General features: G+C 35.9%; 1 protein-coding gene across 2 annotated transcripts in view; it reads left to right on the top strand.

Annotated features, from left to right (window-relative positions):
• Positions 1-20,177, top strand: part of LOC150091234 (aladin-like) — a 343,291-nt gene that overhangs the window by 285,757 nt on the left and 37,357 nt on the right. For both annotated transcript variants that reach the window (XM_090374811.1, XM_090374804.1), the window contains one exon: positions 13,627-13,711. In XM_090374811.1, coding sequence (XP_090230937.1) covers positions 13,627-13,711 — 85 coding nt within the window. The remainder of the gene's footprint in view (positions 1-13,626; positions 13,712-20,177) is intronic.

Here is a 20,177-nt window from a genome sequence, read left to right as displayed (position 1 = left end):
GTTCTACACCTATGGAAAGGCATTGCTGCCGACCGGGATAGCCGGGTAGGTAAAGTGCCTGCGTGGCAACCCAAAGGTCGCGGGTTCGATTCCCGCCTCGGGCTTGGATCAAAGTACTGCAAAAACCTTGGGAGGTGCATTATGGCCACAGAAGCCTATGTGCCAACAACTACCAAAAAAAAAAAAAAAAAACCTGCATTGCTGACCCCATTACACACAGCTTGGTTCGCTATACCTCAGAAATACTTCCGACATATTGTTGAATCAAATCCATGTCGGATAGCTGCTGTACTGAGGGCAAAAGGGGGACCTACGAAGTATTAAGTAGGTGGTCATAATTTAGTGATCAGAGAGAGAGAGAGAGAGAGAGAGAGAGAGAGAGTGTGTGTGTGTGTGTGTGTGTGTGTGTGTGTGTGTGTGTGTGTGTGTGTGTGTGTGTGTGTGTGTGTGTGTGTGTGTGTGTGTGTGTGTGTGTTGGAGTCCTTGTATCTGTCCTATTTTTAATTTATCAGGTTCTCTGCATTGGCGGGTCTATCTGAGGATCGGATGGTAGACTGATCTTTCGATCAACTCGCCTTTGTGGCGATTTGCCTAGCGATTGAAATGCAGCGATTCCCTGACCATTATTGGCCTTGTGCTCCTCTGTTGAGATGGGGCATAATAGTCAGTCTACTTGGTTTATTTTATTGTAGTTGGTTTACATCTCTGTTGGTGATATTTCACATAAATTTGGACTTGGTGCCCATCAGAGGGTGCCGTTAAATTTCTATTTAATTGCCATTCAAAATTTAATTGATTATTATTTTATTTTTGCATTTAGATTTTCTAAATTATCTTGGAGAGTTTCGGCTACAATATTTTTATTCTTGTTACTTCTCTTCCCTCCCTGTTGGTTTGATTGTTATGTTTAATTTTGACTATTTCGCTCATCTGTCTTGCCATGCTGCTGGCATTATTTTTATTTAATTATCATTCTAATTTTTATATTTCAAGCCTCATGTAGAGTATTATGCTTTTTGCTGTCTCTGATGTTTACTTTAGCTTTTTATTTTTTATCATGAAAGATTCAATTTTCAACTATTTCAAACATTCAAATATATATATATACATACATACAGTGGCGGAAAAAAAGACTGCATCAATTGTGAATTTTGCAAATAATGTGTTTTGCGCTGCATTGTGTGTTTCAGAAATGTTCAAAATGCATTTGTCAGATGGGATATATATCTCTGTGAATGATATACCTCATTGCCATAAATATCTTCCCAAAAGGTAAAATGCGTAATTAATGGAAATACTAGGGGGCTTTGCCCCCTGCTTGCTGCACTTGATTGTTTTTATAAAATAAAATACTTACAGAAGCTTTCGACTCTGTGTGTGTGTCTCTTCCTCAGCTATGAATACATAAATACATTACTATATCTATATAATAACTATATCTATATAATACATTACTATATCTATATAATGTGAAAGGCATCATTTCCTCTGTATCTGATATTGTGCTCATCCTTCAATAGTTACCATGTATTGCACTACCTCGAATAAGTAATGCTTCACTAATAGAGAAGACTATTGTCACTTATTCTCGGTGGACACCGCGACCCAGATGACACCGTTTGAAAGCTAGTTGGCTTTTCGTCAGTGGGTGCTTTTTACACTACGATCATTGTTTATCTTTAAGAGTTGTCTATGGCGTATCCACACTGATATTATATAGATACAGAATCTTAAAATATTATGCCTTGTTGCATTTAGTTTATTTAAATAAATACGTTACATATGGAAATCAAGAATGGTAATGCGTGGTCATGTTAGATAAACATAGCACGTGACCATGCTTAAACAGAAGCTAGTTTTTCTACAGTTTTGGACGTCTGTGTGGTGATCCCTAATAACGGGTTTCAGGCACTCCTCCAAGATAGCAGTGTGTAGGTGTCTGCATTCACCGTTCTGTTAATAAACTTAATTCGCCCCACCCCTTTGCTTGTTATGCATCCCCAGACCATCTGACCGGTGGGGAACTTTACAGTCAGGATGGTATGCCCCTGATTTTCATCTTCTAACATATCGCTTTCCATCCGAGTCATGTAGGTTGAATTTAGATTTGTCAGAAAAGATGACGGTGTCGCATTTCTCTTTTGTCCGTGAAACATGCATTTTAGCCCAAGGAAGTTGCTTCTTCCTCATTTGTTGGGTCAACAAAGGCTTCTTCTTGGGCCGAGAGGTATGCAAACCACATTCCGAAAGCAGTCTTTGGATAGTTCGTACACTTGTTTCAACAGCAGAGGCCATCTCAAAGACCAGTTTTAGATCAGGAACACTAGCGTGTCAGTTACAAAGGCATAGCCGTTTCAAATATTATCGATCTTGGGAAGGCATAGTCACTCTCTTATGGCCTGATCCAGGTCTTCTCTTCACATAACTAGTTTCATGGTTTAACTTCAGCACCGAGGATACTGTTGACAGCTTATTTTATTAGCAATAGCCCACCTAGAAAGCTCTTCCTGGGACAGAGCAACAGCTACACTTTTTTTCCTTGGTGTCAACTAAACATGTAGAGCTATGCTTGCACCTCCGCAAAACAGGATACTAATGAGAGTGTATACCCTTCCAACGGCGTATTATAGAAACCCCTGATGCAATACCTTGCATTTACTGTCTGATGCAATAGAAGCATTATCTGACATAATACCTTTTGCTGTGCAACAAACAAAATAACTGTAATCAAAAAATATCTTATACATTTCACTACAAATGTTACTTTTTTAAGGTGATGCAGTTTTTTGTTCACCACTGTACATATAATAAAATAAGAGTGACATTTCTCTTCTAGATTTCAGCTAACATTCCGCACCTTTCGGAAAACTTCATAATATAACACTAATTATTCTTGATAATTTAAGTTAAGTAAGTTGGCCATAGAACAATTGCATGAACTGGTAACCAGTTCAACACTAAGAGCAGAAAAGAGAGAGAGAAAGTGAGATACTGCTGTGCAAGGTACAGCTGTAAAAATGTATATTTTATTACAGTAGAAATTTTTCCTGTGTGTGATTAAACCTATTTTTCATGTGTATAAATTAAGTCGCTATTATACCCTTTTTCAGATAACATGTGTCTCTTGGACATTATATTTTTTAAACAGTAACAGATAATTGGGTATGCTGGACACATCAACAAGGCATTTGTAAACAAGTCTATTCGTTTATATTATGTCGGTAATTCTTTGAACATGAAGCCACATGTTGTTGATAAACACAGTGCAGTGTTTGATAAATAAAATTTGTCTCGGTTTTCATTTGTGCATTATTTGTCATGAAGTGCAGATGATAGTAAGTTCTGTTCAAGATTCACAGGTTTTTTTATGGATATAAGTCTGATCTGGTAAATATAGAGATTAGAGGGCACTGTCCATTTGACAATACAGTAAACCCTCATTAATCCTGACAGCTCTAAAAAAATTTAAAAGTGTAAAAATCAAACGACGATCGGGCTCAAAGGTCATATGTATTGTGTCCGAGGTCATTGGGCTGTGATGACTCACGCTGCACAAACAACTTGGTTCCTGGCTGCGGTTCGGCCAGTTGTTTGTCGTTTGCTACGCAGTTACGCGTTTCTGTCTTTTGTCGTTTGTGCTGTGCAGTTAAATAATGTCTTTAAGTAAGCCTAGTGTAGGACAGAAGCGTAAGCATAAAACGCTTTCTCTTCATGATAAACTATCGGTGATAGAAAAACTTGGAAAAGGAGCTTTAGTGTCCAGCATCTATCTTGAGTACGGCATCGCAAAACAAACCATGTCAGACATTAAAAAGAAAAAAAAGTGAAATTCATAATTTTGTTCTCAAGTTATATGTGGAGAAAGAAAAAAATTAACGTAAACGAATAAAGATGCTGACTGATAAAGCACTAGATGATGCTGTGTACAAATGGTTTTCCCAACTTCGTTCGTCTGGTTTGGCTGTGTGAGGAATCGAAATTCAAGCAGTGGTGGAGAGACTGGCTAAACAGTTACGAATTCAACAATTTAAAACGAGCTCATGTCGGTTTTTTAGATTTAGAAGACAGTATAACATTTCAAACAAGAAAATGTGTGGGGAAATTCTTAGTTCTGATTTTGAAGCTGTTGAGCCTTTCAGGAAAGAACTAAATGATTTTATTCAAAAGGAGGGTTATCAATTGAACCAGGTGTACAACTTTGTTACACACTAGACATTACAAAGCATATTTCATATACTCTGGACTTTCATTAAAACGAACACCTCTCAGCCCCTATTAGTCTGGTTTCATGAGGGTTTACGGTATATGCCATCCAAACGTGATAAATACAGGATGAAAATTTGAGGGCTTTACGATTCCAAAACCTTTCTCCACCTGAAGGGATTCCATACCTCAGAAAAGAAGGAAAAGAGAAAGCAAATGGATTAGCTTGTCAAATTGTGGAGTCGTTGGCAGTACCTTATTATCACACCAATCAAAATATTACATGTAACAATTACTTCGTGGATTTAGATCTAGCTTATTGATTATTATCCAAGGGCCTGACAATTGTTGGAACAATAAGACAGAACAAAAGATTCATTCCTCAAAAATTTTTACCCAATCGATCCAGAGATGAAAATCCTTCTTTATTCAGTTTCACAGAAAAAATGCGCCTCAGTGTCATATGTATCAAAACAAAACTCTTCTGTTTCTACACATCATTCAGAAAATGTTGAAGAAGAAAATAATAAACCAAAAAATATTTTGTACTATAATCAAACCAAAGTTTGCATTGATTCTTTAGATCAACTAGTAAACAAATATGTGAGCAAACGATGAAGTAATTGTTAGCCCTGTGTGTGTTTTTTGTAAACATGGTGAACTGTTGTCGTGTAGCAGCTTATATATTATCCAGACTGGAATAAAAATAGACATCATAAATGAAGATTGTTTTTGACTTCAGTAGCAGAAAATTGGTGAAGTCACTAATAAAATGAAGATGAGTATTTTAAGGATTACATAAAACAACAATGAAAACTATTTCAAAGTTTTCTTTACTGTGCTATACTGTGTAAAATAAATAAACATAATATTTTTACTATTAAAAGTAAAAATTAGTTTGTGATAATGAAAACATACAAACTTTTATGAATATAACAAAAATTATCATCAAAAAAACTTTATTTATAACCTGGTGTCCATCGAACACACCTCATCTGTTAGTGCTGAAAAATTAACTTATCCGGAAATGGTTAAGGAAGAGATTAACTGCAAAGCTGCTTCGTGCATTTTTCTCTTGTTTTCGATACTATTTTGCTGAGCCAAGTTAAATAAAGAAAGATATAAAAATTTGGTAAAATCTAAATATATGATGCTGCTAAACATGATGCAAGTAACGTATCTTTTATGTGTTCTATGAAATCGTAATTTATTGACAAATCGCTCACTGGCTTCAATAGTGGCATAACTAAAAATTTGTAGTTCTGAGATAATCAACGAGGAAAATTTGTCTTTTAAAATCAGTTTCTTTAGAATTGAAGAAATTATGTGATTGTTCTAATATATTGTGATTCATCTCATCATGCTCACTGGTACTCAAAATAAGGCTGGCTTGATTAACATTCCCTTATGGGTAATCAGAATTTTGAAAATTTAACTCCAACTTTTGAGTTGTGCCACTATTGCACCAAAAGTCACTCAAAATTTGTGATTTGAGTCTCCTAAATATCAAAGGTAATAGGATAAAGAACAAAAAAAAAAAAAAAAACATTAAACATGAACTTCATTTACATTCATAAACTCAAGAACATGTATGAACTACATTTTAATCTTCAAGAACATAATTGTGGAAAGGCATAAATAACAATACGTTAGTACGGAATTATTGGTATAAAAACAAACAAAAAATTGAAATAATTTAGCCATTCTTAGAAAAATTTAATCCTTCAGTAAATCAACTTTTAGACTGTTATAAAAACTGGCATAACATTTGGGAATTATGTTATTGTTCAACAAACATTGGAGATCACTGTGCTTCTTTTTTGAAATCAGAATGGATCCCTTGTAGGCTGTTTTCAGTTCGAAATTAACGAAAGACTCCAAAAGTTTTCCTGTTTTAGTAGCTTTAACATTAACTGATTTATAATCGACTGTTTGTATGATGCTTTGTAAAAGAGTTTAAATGCTGCTTTTCTACCTTGAAGATAGCATTGTCATTGAAGTTGAACTTCACTTCATCGGTATTTTGATTAAAATTCCTAGAAGTGTGCCAGGCCAAATCTTTCAGGTCATAAAAATTGTCATGACTCATCTCCATCACTTTTGAAAGGAGTCTTTTTGGCAGTTCTGACTAATGTGAGGCGCCTCCGTAGCTAGGTGGGAAGGAGCAGCAGTGCGTAGCACACGCTTCTTGATTAGACCGGGGTTCGAGCCCGTCACCACCAAATACGGAGGATGCGGAAAGGTTAAGGAATGACCACCGCATATCCTGGAGCAATATGGCCTTAGTTGCTAATGCTCCTAAAAACCAAACAACAACAACAACGACTAATGTGACATATTGTGATGGAACGAATATGGGATCAGACTTCAGCAGTCTTTTAATATTTTTTTCTATTAGTCACCTTTCTTTTGCATATGATCTACAACAAGAAATTTGTGTGTAATGGTTTTGATTCTAAAGTTTGCCACAGCATACAAATAGGCTTTTATAATAAATTTGTTCTTCTGTTGTCCCCCACAGTTGTCTGAATATAAGGTAATTTCTAGATCGTCAGATTGGCAAGAATATTTTAATAGGCAAGATCCTATTTCAGTGGAACCTTTTCCACCTTCACCTTCATGCTATGTGTAGCAATTTACAACGTCTAGTCCTTTTTTTTTAAATCACATACAGTTACGTTGTAGGTCGACAGTTTGGATTTATAATAAAAGGAAGAAATTTCTCCTTTGGGTGTTGGTAAGGCTGCTTGTAGATCAATACAAGCTACGTGGTGGAAATCATTAAGCATTTCCTTATCCTTCTGCACAAGTCTTTCTCTTCAAGATGAGAAAGATGGATTTCTTCCAATTCTTTCTTTTCATCATCGTTTAAATTTTGGTAGGATGCACATTCTTTGCATTAGTCCTTTTTTGGAGTAAAAAAAACTAGATCGTATTCATATTTAAAAATTTTATGGTATAATGTAAAATTACCATAAGGATTTCCTTCATTTTCACAGTCACTCTTGTAGTCTATAAAATTGGGTGATTGTTTTGCCTCCCTCAATGTAATTTTTGCCGCTTCTGGCACGAATGTAATGACTTTCAACTACAGGACTTGATGAAATATGTGCATGTATACCATTCTTAATAGCTTCAGAAACTTTCCTATGTTTGTCATGTTTTCCCCTCAAATCGTCGCGGAGAAACCCACTTCCAACTTAGCTATTACTATGCAGATACATCGATTAGTAGTACTTAAGGTAGCCATAAAAAAATTTTTTACATACCCTTACCTTAGTGTCATTGTTTTTTTTAAAAGTAAAATGCGTGGTTGTTACCATGATTTGATATCTTCCCATTCAAAACTGGATATCTATACTTGGGAGTAACTGTTTGAATAGATTGTGAAATTAAATTTCTTTGCTTTTTTAATATCTGCTAATGACCAGTACTTTTCAAAAATGTTCATTCGATCCTCTTCTGTGAAATTAGAGTCACATTTTAGCCTACAGGAACTGTCACAAGGAGTGCACAGCTTTCTCTCTGGTACTTCATCCCCTTTTTAATAGTTTTGTAGGATTTACCACTGTTTCGCAGGATTTTTGCCTTGTTTCTTTTCCATTCCAAAGGAGCAGCTTTTCTTTTTCTAGTTTTTGCTTTCTGATTCTGTTCCCTTTCCAAAATTGTTTCTGGTAAAGAAGTATTGGTAGTTGATGATTCTGAAGAAGAATCGTCATTCAATGAAAAATCAGGATCTTTTTTAGAATCATCAACATCACAAGAAGACTGAATTGATATAAGTGTCGCAGTTTCATGCAGTGATTCAGGGGTAGCATTATTCATCTTGTGCTCATGGTGAGTTTCAGGATCATCAGTGTTCACACCACCTTATGCCAACCAATATTATCAGCAAGAAGGTTATATTATGCTACAATACTGGCACAACTCAAAAGGGGTCACTGTTGCACACTGAACATGCTCCGTTGAGTCCTGAGGTCGGGGGGGGACAGAAGAAGTACCACTGTTGACGCTTCTTGATGCAGTAAAAACTGAAATGGCATAACGGACGACAAGGCAATATTGAACTCACTTTGTACATTGTAATGCATAAATGTAGAATCCACTGTCCCAACTTCATTAGTTGTAATAACTCAAAAATTAAGAATTTTTAGTTGTGCCACTATTGCAGCCAGTAAGTGAAATGATCATTATTTTGTGTAATTTTATGGACTAGTGCACTAATTTGATATATGACATTGTTATTTATTTGCTGAAGGCATTGCTACATTCAATAAATGTTTAAATTGCTGAATGGAACTGAATTTACCTGTTGCCAGAATTCATTCTCCACATCAACTGCTCTGGATGTTTCCCTTAATGACCCCCATTAGTACACTGCTAGGTCTTTTTGTGTAGATTCCTGCTGGTTCTTCTTTGCATGAGTTATGGCCATATTTCATGGCATTTTTTTGCAGCCCACAGCAATGGAAAAGTAATGTGTCAAATTTTAATAACTGCATATGAGGATACCTAGGTTTAAACTTTTGTTCCTTTATGCAGGATATTCCATTTTAACAATGGTCCAAGGATACAAATAGGCTTTTATAATAAATTTGTTGGACCATTGCTAAAAAATTAATAAGTGGTTACTTTAATTTCAAGCTGTTTTACATGAGAAAGTAGACTGTTCTTCGTTCCTACCATTGGAGCTGGTCCTTCCTCACTTGTTATGGCCATGTTTCATAGCAAGTTTTTGCAGCCCACTGGGTCAGCAAAACTTTTCCAAAAAGCCAGTTGTACTTTCATGTGGCCTTTATGACTGAATTGCCTGGATGACAAAATTTGGCTAGCTGCCCAATAGGATAAATCCAGTATTAAAAATAAGTATATAAAATAACTAAAATTAAAGAGGAAGTGAAAAAAAAAGTGATAATATCAATAACAGAACTTGCTGGGTAATCATGTTTTTTATTCTTTGTTGAATATTATTCTTCAGAAATCATCATCATCATCAGCCATTTTCAATCCACTGCAGGATGAAGGCCTCTCCAGCAACTTTCCAGTTCCTTCTGTTTTGAGCACTGGACATCCATTTACTACCCACAAACTCATGAATTTCATCTATCCATCTCCGCCTTTGTCTTCCAGGTTTTCTTCTAGCTCCTCTTGGGTACCATTCTGTTATTTTCTTAGTCCATCTGTCATCATGTCTTCGAGCTATGTGTCCTGCCCAAGACCATTTTAGTTCTTTAGTTTTGATAAGAATGTCCTTTACTTGAGTTTGTTGCCTAATCCATGTGTTTCTCTTCTTATCTAACAGTCTGATTCCCAATATGATTCGTTCCATTCTTCGCTGTGTAGTTCTCAGCTTCTCCTCCATTCTTTTGGTGAGTGCCCAAGTTTCACTTCCATAAGTCATGGTGGGGAGTATACATTGGTTCATTATTTTACGTTTCAGACAAACTGGGATATTGCTCTTCAGTATGTGACTATATTTCCTGAATGCTATCCATCCAAAATTTATTCTTCTCTTGACTTCCAGCCATTTATCATTATTACAGCTAATAACTTGTCCCAGATAAGTATATGACTCCACCTTTTCAATTACTGCTCCTTCAATCATTATTTCCCTTTCTGTGGCATACTTGTTCATCATTACTTTTGTTTTAGCCATATTCATCTTTAGTCCAAAATCCTTACTAGCTGTGCATAACTGATTAAGATTTTCCTCTAATTCTTTGGGATCATGGCTTATGACCACAATGTCGTCTGCAAATCGTAAATGGTTTAGGTACTCTCCGTTCACATTGACTCCTTTCTGCGACCAGTCTAATCTTCTGAAAGCTTCCTCAAGGGCAGCAGTAAACAGCTTCAGAGATATTGTGTCTCCTTGTCGAACTCCTTTCTCAATTTTAAATTTCCTACTGTCTTTGTCTAGTCTAATAAAGGAGGTAGCACTCTCGTATATTTTCTTCAAAATCATAATATATGGTGTATCAATGCCTTGTCTTTCCAGTGCCCGAAACATTGCCTTATGCTGTATGGAGTCAAATGCCTTTTCATAATCCACAAATGCCAGGCATAATGGTGTTTTATATTCATTTGCTTTCTCCATTAGCTGTGATATTACGTGAAGGTGATCCATAGTTGAGAATCCTGTCCTAAAGCCAGCTTGCTCTTTTGGTTGATTCTCATCAAGTATTCTTTCTAATCTGTTAGTAATGACCCTTGTGAACAACTTGTAGATGTGGGATAACAAGCTAATTGGTCTATAATTTCCAATTTCTGATTTATCTCCTTTCTTATGCAGCAAAACTATGATTGCATTATTCCACTGCTTAGGCGTGTTCCACTGCTTCAGAAATAAGTGATTCTAATTACTTATTGTTTTTCAGAATAGTGTTTTTTAAAGCATCACTGAAAAGCAGATGAACAAAAAAAAAAAAAAAAAAAAACAGATTTGTATAATCACACCCCCCCCCCTCTTGAACATGCTCATTAAATTTTAAATAAATACATTTTTCTTCATACAAGAAGTTTTATTCCTTTTCTTTTCATTGAAAATTGTTCAACTTGCTGAATTTCCTGAAAACAACTTTCTTTGCTGCTAGTATCAGGAAAAACAAAACTAATGGACAGGAGGGCATAACAATGGAGGGGTCACTGGGTCCAATCATCACTTAGAACTGAATGTGCTGTAATGTTTAGCAGCATCACATATTTGGATTTTACCGAAAATTTTATCGCATACCTGCACATTCGAATTGAACAGGTCTTAACATCCTGGTAATTTATTTAATTTATTTTTATTTTTTTTTATGCATTTATTTTTATTTCAAGCAGCTTCCATGATTAAGCTTTTCCTTAAATAGTGTCTTATTTACATGCACATAAAAAAAAAAATAATTCTTTAATTTTGCAAATGCAATCAAACATTTTTTCAACTAAATCATAGTTGAAATCATAAATAAACTTAGTGGTCATTTTCTGTCTACCACTCTCAGATGTTTTTAAAATGAAGTCAAGCTAGTCACTGGCTCACATAGTGTAATTAGCAAGAGCAGTTGGTGCTCAGTTACAAATTTTACGGAAAGCAATTTACAGAAATTTTACAGGAAAAAAAAGAGAAAAATATTACTGTTTTTTTTTTTTTTTTTTTTTTTTTTTGCATGGATTACAAGTATTAAACAGCAAATAATATTCCAAGACATGGATACTCTCAGTCTTTAGCAGATAAATACAAATATACATAATAAACAACAGCACTTATTTTATTGAATTTAACATATAGCTTGTACATGTCAAGAGTTACGCTTTAATATGTACAAGTATATCAAGGTGTAACGGGCAGCAAAAATGAAACTTAGCACTTGTGAGCAACTCAATTTCTCCACAGCATAATTATGTTACACATACCAATAAATCAATGCATGAACTGTCTACTCGTGAATGTCTACATGAAGAAAAGGTTAATATTTTAAATGAGAATTGTGAAAATTAATTCTGTGATGTTTAATAAGAGTATATGAGTGAAAATTCCTCTTTGTTAATGAATTCCAGTATGATTTTAATTTGTATAGCTACTTTGAATTAACCAGGTTTTACTGTATATAGTGGAGAGGACAAACAACTATATTTACATAAAATTGGAAAAGTTGGATTTCTTTTCACTACACATATTGATATAAGTGATTATTTAAAATACATTTGTTGATTAATAAATAATATGCAGCACAAGCCATAGGCTTCCTTGCACTATGTGGCATTTTTTTTTTTTTAAATCCTCGCCTTTTCCCATTATATATGAGGTCAGCGTGTTTTTTTTTTTTTTTTTTTTTTTATTGTTTTGGCAAGCAATTTTTATAGCCGGATGCCCTTCCTGACGCCAACCCTCACCCTTTATCCGGGCTGGGAATATGCGGTGGTCATTCCCTGACCTGCCGCATCCTCCATATTTGGTGGGTATGGGCTCGAACCCCCGGTCTAATCAAGGATCATGTGCTATGTACTATTGCTCCTGCCCACCTGGCTATGGAGGCGCCCTACCATGTGGCCATTACTAATACTAACACATTTTTAAAAAAAGTTACAAGATTTATGTCTTCTCGTGTTTCATGCTTGAAGTTCAATAACTCTAGACAGCAATAGCTTTTCTTTGAAAGTCAGTAACTGACCTAGTTAATTTCAAACAGCCTTGATTAAGATTGTGCCTTTAAATGCATCTCTCTCCCTCTCTCTCTCTCTATTATCTACACAATTTTAGCCTGAAACAGAGAAAGTTGCATAGTGTTGCACTTACCATCAGCTTAAAGAACAAAATGGGTAGGGCATCAGATTTCTTTTGGCACATGCATGGGTGTTAAAGTTTGGAAAGTACTGATATGCAATTTAAATTCCATTTTTATTGACATAAATTATGATCCATATTTCAGCATGTGGGACCTTTATTTACCAGCTCATATTTACTGTCTTTTAGCATTAGTTTACAAATGCTAAAATATAGATGCTAAATGTGAGCTGGTAAATAAATTGCAAGGGCCCGCTAGTGCCCTTGTGGGTGCAGAGGCACTAGTGCGCTTCTCACAACGTTGATTCTATGAGGATTTACTTGTTATCCTATATTAAATTTATTTTATAAACATGTGTTGTAATTTTTTTAAAGCACTAAGCATAAAATTCCTTTATGAAATTAGCAAAAACATTTGATGGCACCAGATGCAGATCAGTGGTGGGGCATCAATTCAAACATGTGTCACAAAAGTTGCAAGTTTTCTTGCAACTGTATAATAATGGTGTAGCCAACAAAAAGGTTGGCTACACCATTATTATACAGTATATTTTTTTTTATTAAACATTGAACTCAAATTTTTAAACATACTTGGTTGATTTATGTTTCATATTTTTCACATAATTCTAATTGTAAGAAGGGGAGAGAACAAATTTGGATAGGTATTTATCTTTTCTTATCTCCATAATTCTTTTGGAACCTTGTTATTGTTACACATTTTTCTGAGTACCTCTGTAATGTTTGTGTTATTTTGTTATTATTCCAATCTGCAGTAAGCTTCCTTTTTTTGACCCAATTACATTATTTCACATGGCATCTAATTTGTTTAGTTGATAATTTCTAGATGAATTTGTAATTTGGATTTTACATTAGTTTGAATTTTTAACACTGACTGTCAATTATCGTAATACTAATTTATAGAAACAGGTAAAGTGTTTTTATATATTTTTTCATGAACTTCTTCATTAAAAGTTCCTATGCAGCATTTAATTACAAGTTAAAATAAATGCTTTATAATGGAGATAAATTTTAATTGTGAAAAATTGCCTTTATTATTCGTCTCCTTTCACCTTTGCCTCTTAATTTTTATTTATGCAAAAGTATCCAAACAGAAAATATAATGATAATGCTGGTTTGTATTTTCTTATGTATAGTGGTTTTATACATGGTCAGCCTGAAGAATATCCACAGTTGATGAGCTTTCATGATAAATTTGCAGGTGGTGCATTGCTTACAGTGGTAAGTATAAAGCGATTATTTTTATTCTGCACCTTGCTAATACATGTGACATGCTCCTCAGAACAGATACCATATATTTTGAGATCAATCTTATCTTCAAAAAAATTTTGACTAATTTTCAGTTTACTAAGGAAAACCAGCTAGTGAAAAGTCAGTTTTTAATTGGAAAGGCTTTTTGCAGGCTCCACATTATTTGCAGACAAGAATCTGTTAAGAATCATATGTGCTATTTTTATCTCCATTGGCCATTGTTGCAGGCAGCGTTCAGTACTTGATTTTTTTTTTTTTTTTTTTTTTTTGGTAGTTATTGGCGCATCGGCTTCTGTGGCCATAGTGCACCTCCCAAGGTTTTTTGTAGTACATTGATCCAAGCCCGAGGCGGGATTCGAACCCGCGACCTTTGGGTTGCCAGGCAGGCGCTTCACCCACCCGGCTAGCCCGGTCAGCGTCAGTCAGTCAGTCAGTACTTGATGGACCTATAACTGTTTGCATGGGCATTAAAACAAGCAGCACTAGTTGAGAGAGAGAGGCACCTCCGTAGCCAGGTGGGAAGGAACAGCAGTGCGTAGCACACACTTCTTGATTAGACCGGGGTTCGAGCCCGTCACGACCAAATATAGAAGATGTGGAAATGTCAGGGAATGACCACCGCATATCCCGGAGCAATATGGCCTTAGTTGCTAATGCTCCTAAAAACCAAACAACAAAAGCAAAACAAAACTAGTTGAGAGACATAAAGCTTATTAAAGGTTTCATTTTGTGTGGGTTGAATTAATGCATATCTGCTTGTGGGCATAGTTGCATGGTGTAAAAGTTGTAATTGCATAGCATTAATTTGAGAAGCTTCTCAGAAACTTCTGAGAAGCAAATAAAGGCAAAAGTCGTAATCACCTTCATAATATTCTTGAAATTGATTTGTCTGCTGATGAGACTTTGTGGCACTCGAAGCAATGTACTGCTGTGTTTAAATTATCTCCATTCTATTATAAGAGCCACTAATGGAATGGCAGCATTGTTCAACAGTAAATTTAACAAAGTGATCATTTTCTAGTTTATTCAGAAGATCCGCAACAGGTGCATTAGTAATGGTCATCACTGTTATTTTTTTTTTTTTTTTTAGTAAGTTGTTGGTGCATCGGCTTCTGTGGCCATAATGCACCTCCCAAGGTTTTTGCAGTGCTGTGATCCAAGCCTGAGGCGGGATTCGAACCCGCGACCTTTGGGTTGCCAGGCAGGCACGACACCCACCCGGCTAGCCCGGTTGGCAACATCACTGTTATTGTTCTCTGTAATAGTACAGTAGGCTTGCCACTTAATATCACATTTTGTCTGGTTCAAATTCTGTTAAAGAATGGAAGAATTCTAAGGTCTTTCAATCAGGATTGTAGTGAATCACAGACAGACAAAAACATGCTTGGTAGGAAGGGTTTTTCAACTTGGAGAACATGCAGTTTGGCCTGTGAACATACTCATACTTGTACAGACATTACACACTATAAAACTATATGAACTAGAATATACACTCCTTGACAAAATTAATAGAACACATAGAAAACATGGTATAACTCGTGCAGCTTGTGATGAAGTAGGACAAAATTTGATGTTGTGTGTAATAGAATAGCAATGAAATGAGGAGATAGTGAGAAACTTTGGACAGGTATAAAGGATATTTATAGGGGTTGTATAAGAATTACCAAAAAGGTCACATTACAGAAGTCAATACAAGAAGCTTGAAAATATGGTCACATGACATCAGTATGGCGTATGATCCTCTCCAACGGCTAAACAGGCCTGACAGCGGTGAAGCATGCTCAATATAAGGATGTCTATAAGATTCTGTGGCAACAAATCCCATTCTTCCACCAGTCCAGACCTTAGCTCACCAAGTGACCATTGAGTTTGTTGTTGGCATGCAATGTGACACCCAATGGTGTTCCACACGTGTTCAATTGGATTTAAGTCTAGTGATGATACTGGCCATGGCGATCGTTGGATATCTTCAGTTTCAAGATATTCCTCCACTACTTAAGCTCTATGTGCAGTGGCATTGTCGTGCATGAAAAGAAAATTTGGACCAACCGCACCCCTAAAAAGTTGCACATAGAGTTCATGGATCTGTTCTTGGTACCACAGTTATGGTACCCCCATCAAAAACGTAGAGGGGTGCAGCCGTTGATCATTATTCCGCCACACACAAGAACATCGCCTCAACCATAAGTGTCCCTTTCCCTGATATTGGAGAGATGATACTGCATTTCTCGTCTCCAGATGAAATAACATATGGAATCTGTTTGTAGGCTAAAATGGGACTCATCAAAGAACAGAACTGTATCTCATTTGTTAGGGCTCCAGATCACATGTTCATGGCACCAATTTCAATGGTTTGGAGTTAATGGGATACAAACCATTGGCTTCCTTTAATAGAGTCCTCTTGAATTGAGCCTTCTTAGCCCTCTGTAGCCGAGTGGTCAGGAGCAGGAGTGCAGTAGCATACGCTCTTTGAGTAGACCGGAGTTAAAGCCCCTGACTGCTAAATACGGTCGATCTGTCAACCCGCACTGGACCAGCGTGGCAGATTATGGTCCATTTCCCTCGGCATAAATCGTTGAGGAGACTTCCATCCTGCAGTGGGTTGATAATGGCTGCAGTTTACTTTTTTTTTTTTTTAGCAGTCATGTTGGAAATGTTTTCACCTGTGGCCACAGCAACTTCAAAAGAACAGTTGATGACATTGTAGGGTTCCATCTTGCTGTTAGAGCCAGATTACAGTCTATTCAAGTTGACATAGCCCTTGGGTGACCTTGGCCAGCTCTTCTTGTAATGCTTCCTGTCTCCTGAAACTGCTTCCATAGTGCAGAGGTAACATGGTGTGACACATTAAGCCAACGTGCCACTTCCATATGTGACTGCCTGGCTTCAAGTGAAATGGTCAACCATCTCAAAGAATCATCTAAACGAAAATGACTTGCCATCCTGAGTACCAGAAATGTGGCTGTCCCACTGCGGAAGCCAAAAAAAATGGAATGAATAACACTGGTCAGCATCAGTTTCCTCCCAAAATAATTTTGACACATTCTCATAAGAAATACAGGTGAAACCCATTATAATGCAATGCTCAGGGTCCAAAAAATCGCATTGCGATGTAAGCAGGATTGCATTGGAAAATTCTAGTCATTTTTTGGCATTTAAACTTCATACATACATCAATTTTGCTCGTCCTTTTTTTTTTTTTTTTTTTTTTTTGCGATAATTGCAATGCTACATCTAAGAAAAATCGTGCAAAGAATAATAATGGAATAATATATACAACTGCATTGTTTCAATAATTTATTTATGTATATTCAATAAATATACATAAACACAATAAACACACCCCTTTTGTCACAAAAACTGCTTTTCCACGTGTTTGTATTGACTGTTACATTCGTGTTTTGAAATTGACAAATGGTAGAAAATTTGGGAGAGATAGGAAAACATAAATGCACTCGGTGTTCTTTCAACTACTAAGTAGACATTAGCGAACAAACTTTTGCACATTTTAGTCGTTACTTTCAAGTCTTTCATTTTAAAAAAAAACTATATCAAGGGTTGACTTTCATTGCATCTTTTTGTTTCTTTTTAGCAATTTCAATAAGGCATTTTAAACTGTAAAATTTAAATGGAATCTACCTTCCTGTTTCAAGAAATTTAAGTCCAGTTTGCAAACCAGCAAATGCCTCTACGATACAAATCAATAAGTAAAGTTACAAGTCATTTATTATTGTTCTTACTGAAATCAGGATAATGCATATTGCAGATTCACATTAAACTGAAAACATCGGCACGTGTTCACAAGGAATCCAAAATATTGCTCTTCAGTGACTAAAAACACATTTCAACTGACGAAAAATGGGAACCATACTTGCATCATGTTATAAGCAGATTGCATTTTAACGGTTTTCTGCTGTATGTTCAAAAGCTCAGATATGTGCTTAAAAATTCTCATCACCCTCGGTTTTCAAATATCGTAGGTTAATGACTGAAAACCAAGACTTGTAGTTGGTGTAATTGTCTTTTCCATCTACTTTATCTATGTTTTTTATTATTATTTTTTTTTTTTCTAGAATAGTCCAGATTTCTGGAGCTTTCTACAACATCCAGAATGTTCTAGAATAAGATTACTAGCAGAAGAAAGGTCATGATGTTTCTGGAAGTTTTGACGGAGTTCTCTAGAAACATTGCGAGCCTTCTAGAAACTTCTCTACCTGTGTATATATATATGCATGAATTCCACACCAAGCAAGCATTTTCTTATTTCAAAAAGTGTATCTGTTTCAGAGAGCATGATGAACAAGTGTTTTATTGAATTAGTGTTTTTAAACAAGTGTTTTTTGTGCGCATAAGTGTAAATTGTGAACAGTGTTTAAATTAGAAATAAAAATCTACAATTTCTTAGTTGTGTTCTTATGTGCATGTACCTCATCCATACATGAAATATGTCTATTACATGAATTACATTCTTGCTGATGTAAGCCTGATAGTTTTGCTACATTTGCAGAGAATTGGTATTAAAATTGCAGTGAAAGCCACTATCACATCTTGTGAGAAAAGCCTGTAAACTCTATTTTGGATTAAGGTCAGAGATCAAGATAAAGTATGGGCTCCAAAGATTTCCTGTAGCTGATGTTCAAGGACATTAACAGGCTAGCTTAAAGGTAGTCATAAATCAATACCTTTTGTTGTTCCAGTATTTATTTATCGTATGGGAAAAGGAAAAAAGAATACACATAAATGAATACGTATAACAAAAAAGGAAGGCAGCATTAAAAAGAAAAACTGATATATTTACAATTGTATATCCAAATTAATAACATATTCGATTGATGCCGGAGTCAGTATCAGGAACTCTCCCGGTTTTCCGCAAAACGCTCTCAGGACACAGTCTTGGATAATATGTTGCGCAGTCTGTTTATCAGCACCATAGTCACATTGTGAAGTATAACTCTTATTCCACTTAGAAAGGAAATCCGCACACCTGCCATGTCTAGTTCTTATTCAGTTTATATTGGTCCAGATCTTCCAAGGTAGCATTAGCAAAGGCACATGATGCAAGAAAGCAAGCTTATATAGCATCAGCCAAAAAAAAAAAAAAAAAAACCTCTTATTTCACCCATCCACTTGCTCCAAATGTTTGTCAAGTCCTGCCTTGAATCTATTTAAGCTGTCAACTTCTACAATGACAGATGGAAGTTTGTTCCAGCAATCAACCACCCGCTGGCTAAAGACAAACTTCCGCACATCTATCCTATAACCGCCTTTCCTCAATTTGAATTTATGCCCTCTCAGGTGATTATTCTGAGCAAGAGGAAAAATCCCATCAGGATTGAGCATGCTCAAACCATTCAAGGCTTTATACACCTCAATCAGATCACTTTGCAGGTGCCTAGTCTCCAGACACTGTAATTTGCAAAACTTAAGCCTTTCTTTGTGAGAGCAACCCTTTGTTAAAACCATCCGGTCTTTCCATAATCCATTTAGTATTTTCTGGTGATATGACTGGAACCTTAAGACCACATAAGCGATTCTTACTTTTGCATCACCAATATTTCTGTTTTTCTGGGAAATCTAAGCATAAAGTAGAGTATCCCAACTTACCTTCTGCTCTAAAGCTAGCTCCTCGTGATGATATAATGCCAGTGCCAAAACCACCAGAAACTTGTGGACTTGACTGGATCGGAAAAGAAGTCTCCAGAAAATGCAGAGCCCAGAACCATACTTTTCAACTCTTGATACTGTAAAGCCTCATCTATCATATCATTTAGGCAGAATTGAATGATTCGGTCAGAGGTTTGGACTTCTCCAAAACCAAGGCTCAATTACTAGGATAATGGCTTCAGCAACGGAGCCATGATCCTAGTAATTCAGCCTTGAGAGAATATCCCCGAGCAGTGGAGGCTTTTCATTGATTCCTCCAGTGTCAGTTTGAAAGCAGTTTTACTCCATAATGGAAATAAGTATCCATCTATACTATTGACCCATGCAGTTCATATGTAGGAAACATAGAGAAGCTACAGGTTTTTTTGCAAAAAAATGCTATTAAGAATACAAATGGAATATCTGTGCCAGCCTAAAAGTGATAGCTTTGATGACTGGGTTGCAAAAATGTTGAGCCGTGGAAGAAACAGTTTGGTATTGTGAAACAAGCACTAAATACTGCAGGTTTTCTATGCAAATGGGACAGCTAAGTGAAAGATTGCCACTACAGGGTAAAAAAAAAGTCCAGATCGTTCAGAAACTACATCAGGCAAGAAACATGTAGCACATCCTCCTTTGCTGGATAATTCAAATATCTATTTACCTTCACTGAAAACAAACTAGTTTGATAAAAAAATATTTGTGAAAGCAGTGGACAAAAAAGAGAAAGATTTTCCTGTTTGAGGCAAAAGTTTCCTTGAATCAGTGAGGCCAGATAAAAGAGGGAATTTTT

Source organism: Mastigoproctus giganteus, chromosome 1 (assembly GCF_048544385.1).
Source record: "Mastigoproctus giganteus isolate SK-2022 chromosome 1, ASM4854438v1, whole genome shotgun sequence".
NCBI classification, from domain to species: Eukaryota; Metazoa; Arthropoda; class Arachnida; order Uropygi; family Thelyphonidae; genus Mastigoproctus; species Mastigoproctus giganteus.
Note: the sequence above shows the minus strand (reverse complement) of the source record. Positions and strands in the feature narration are given on the sequence as shown.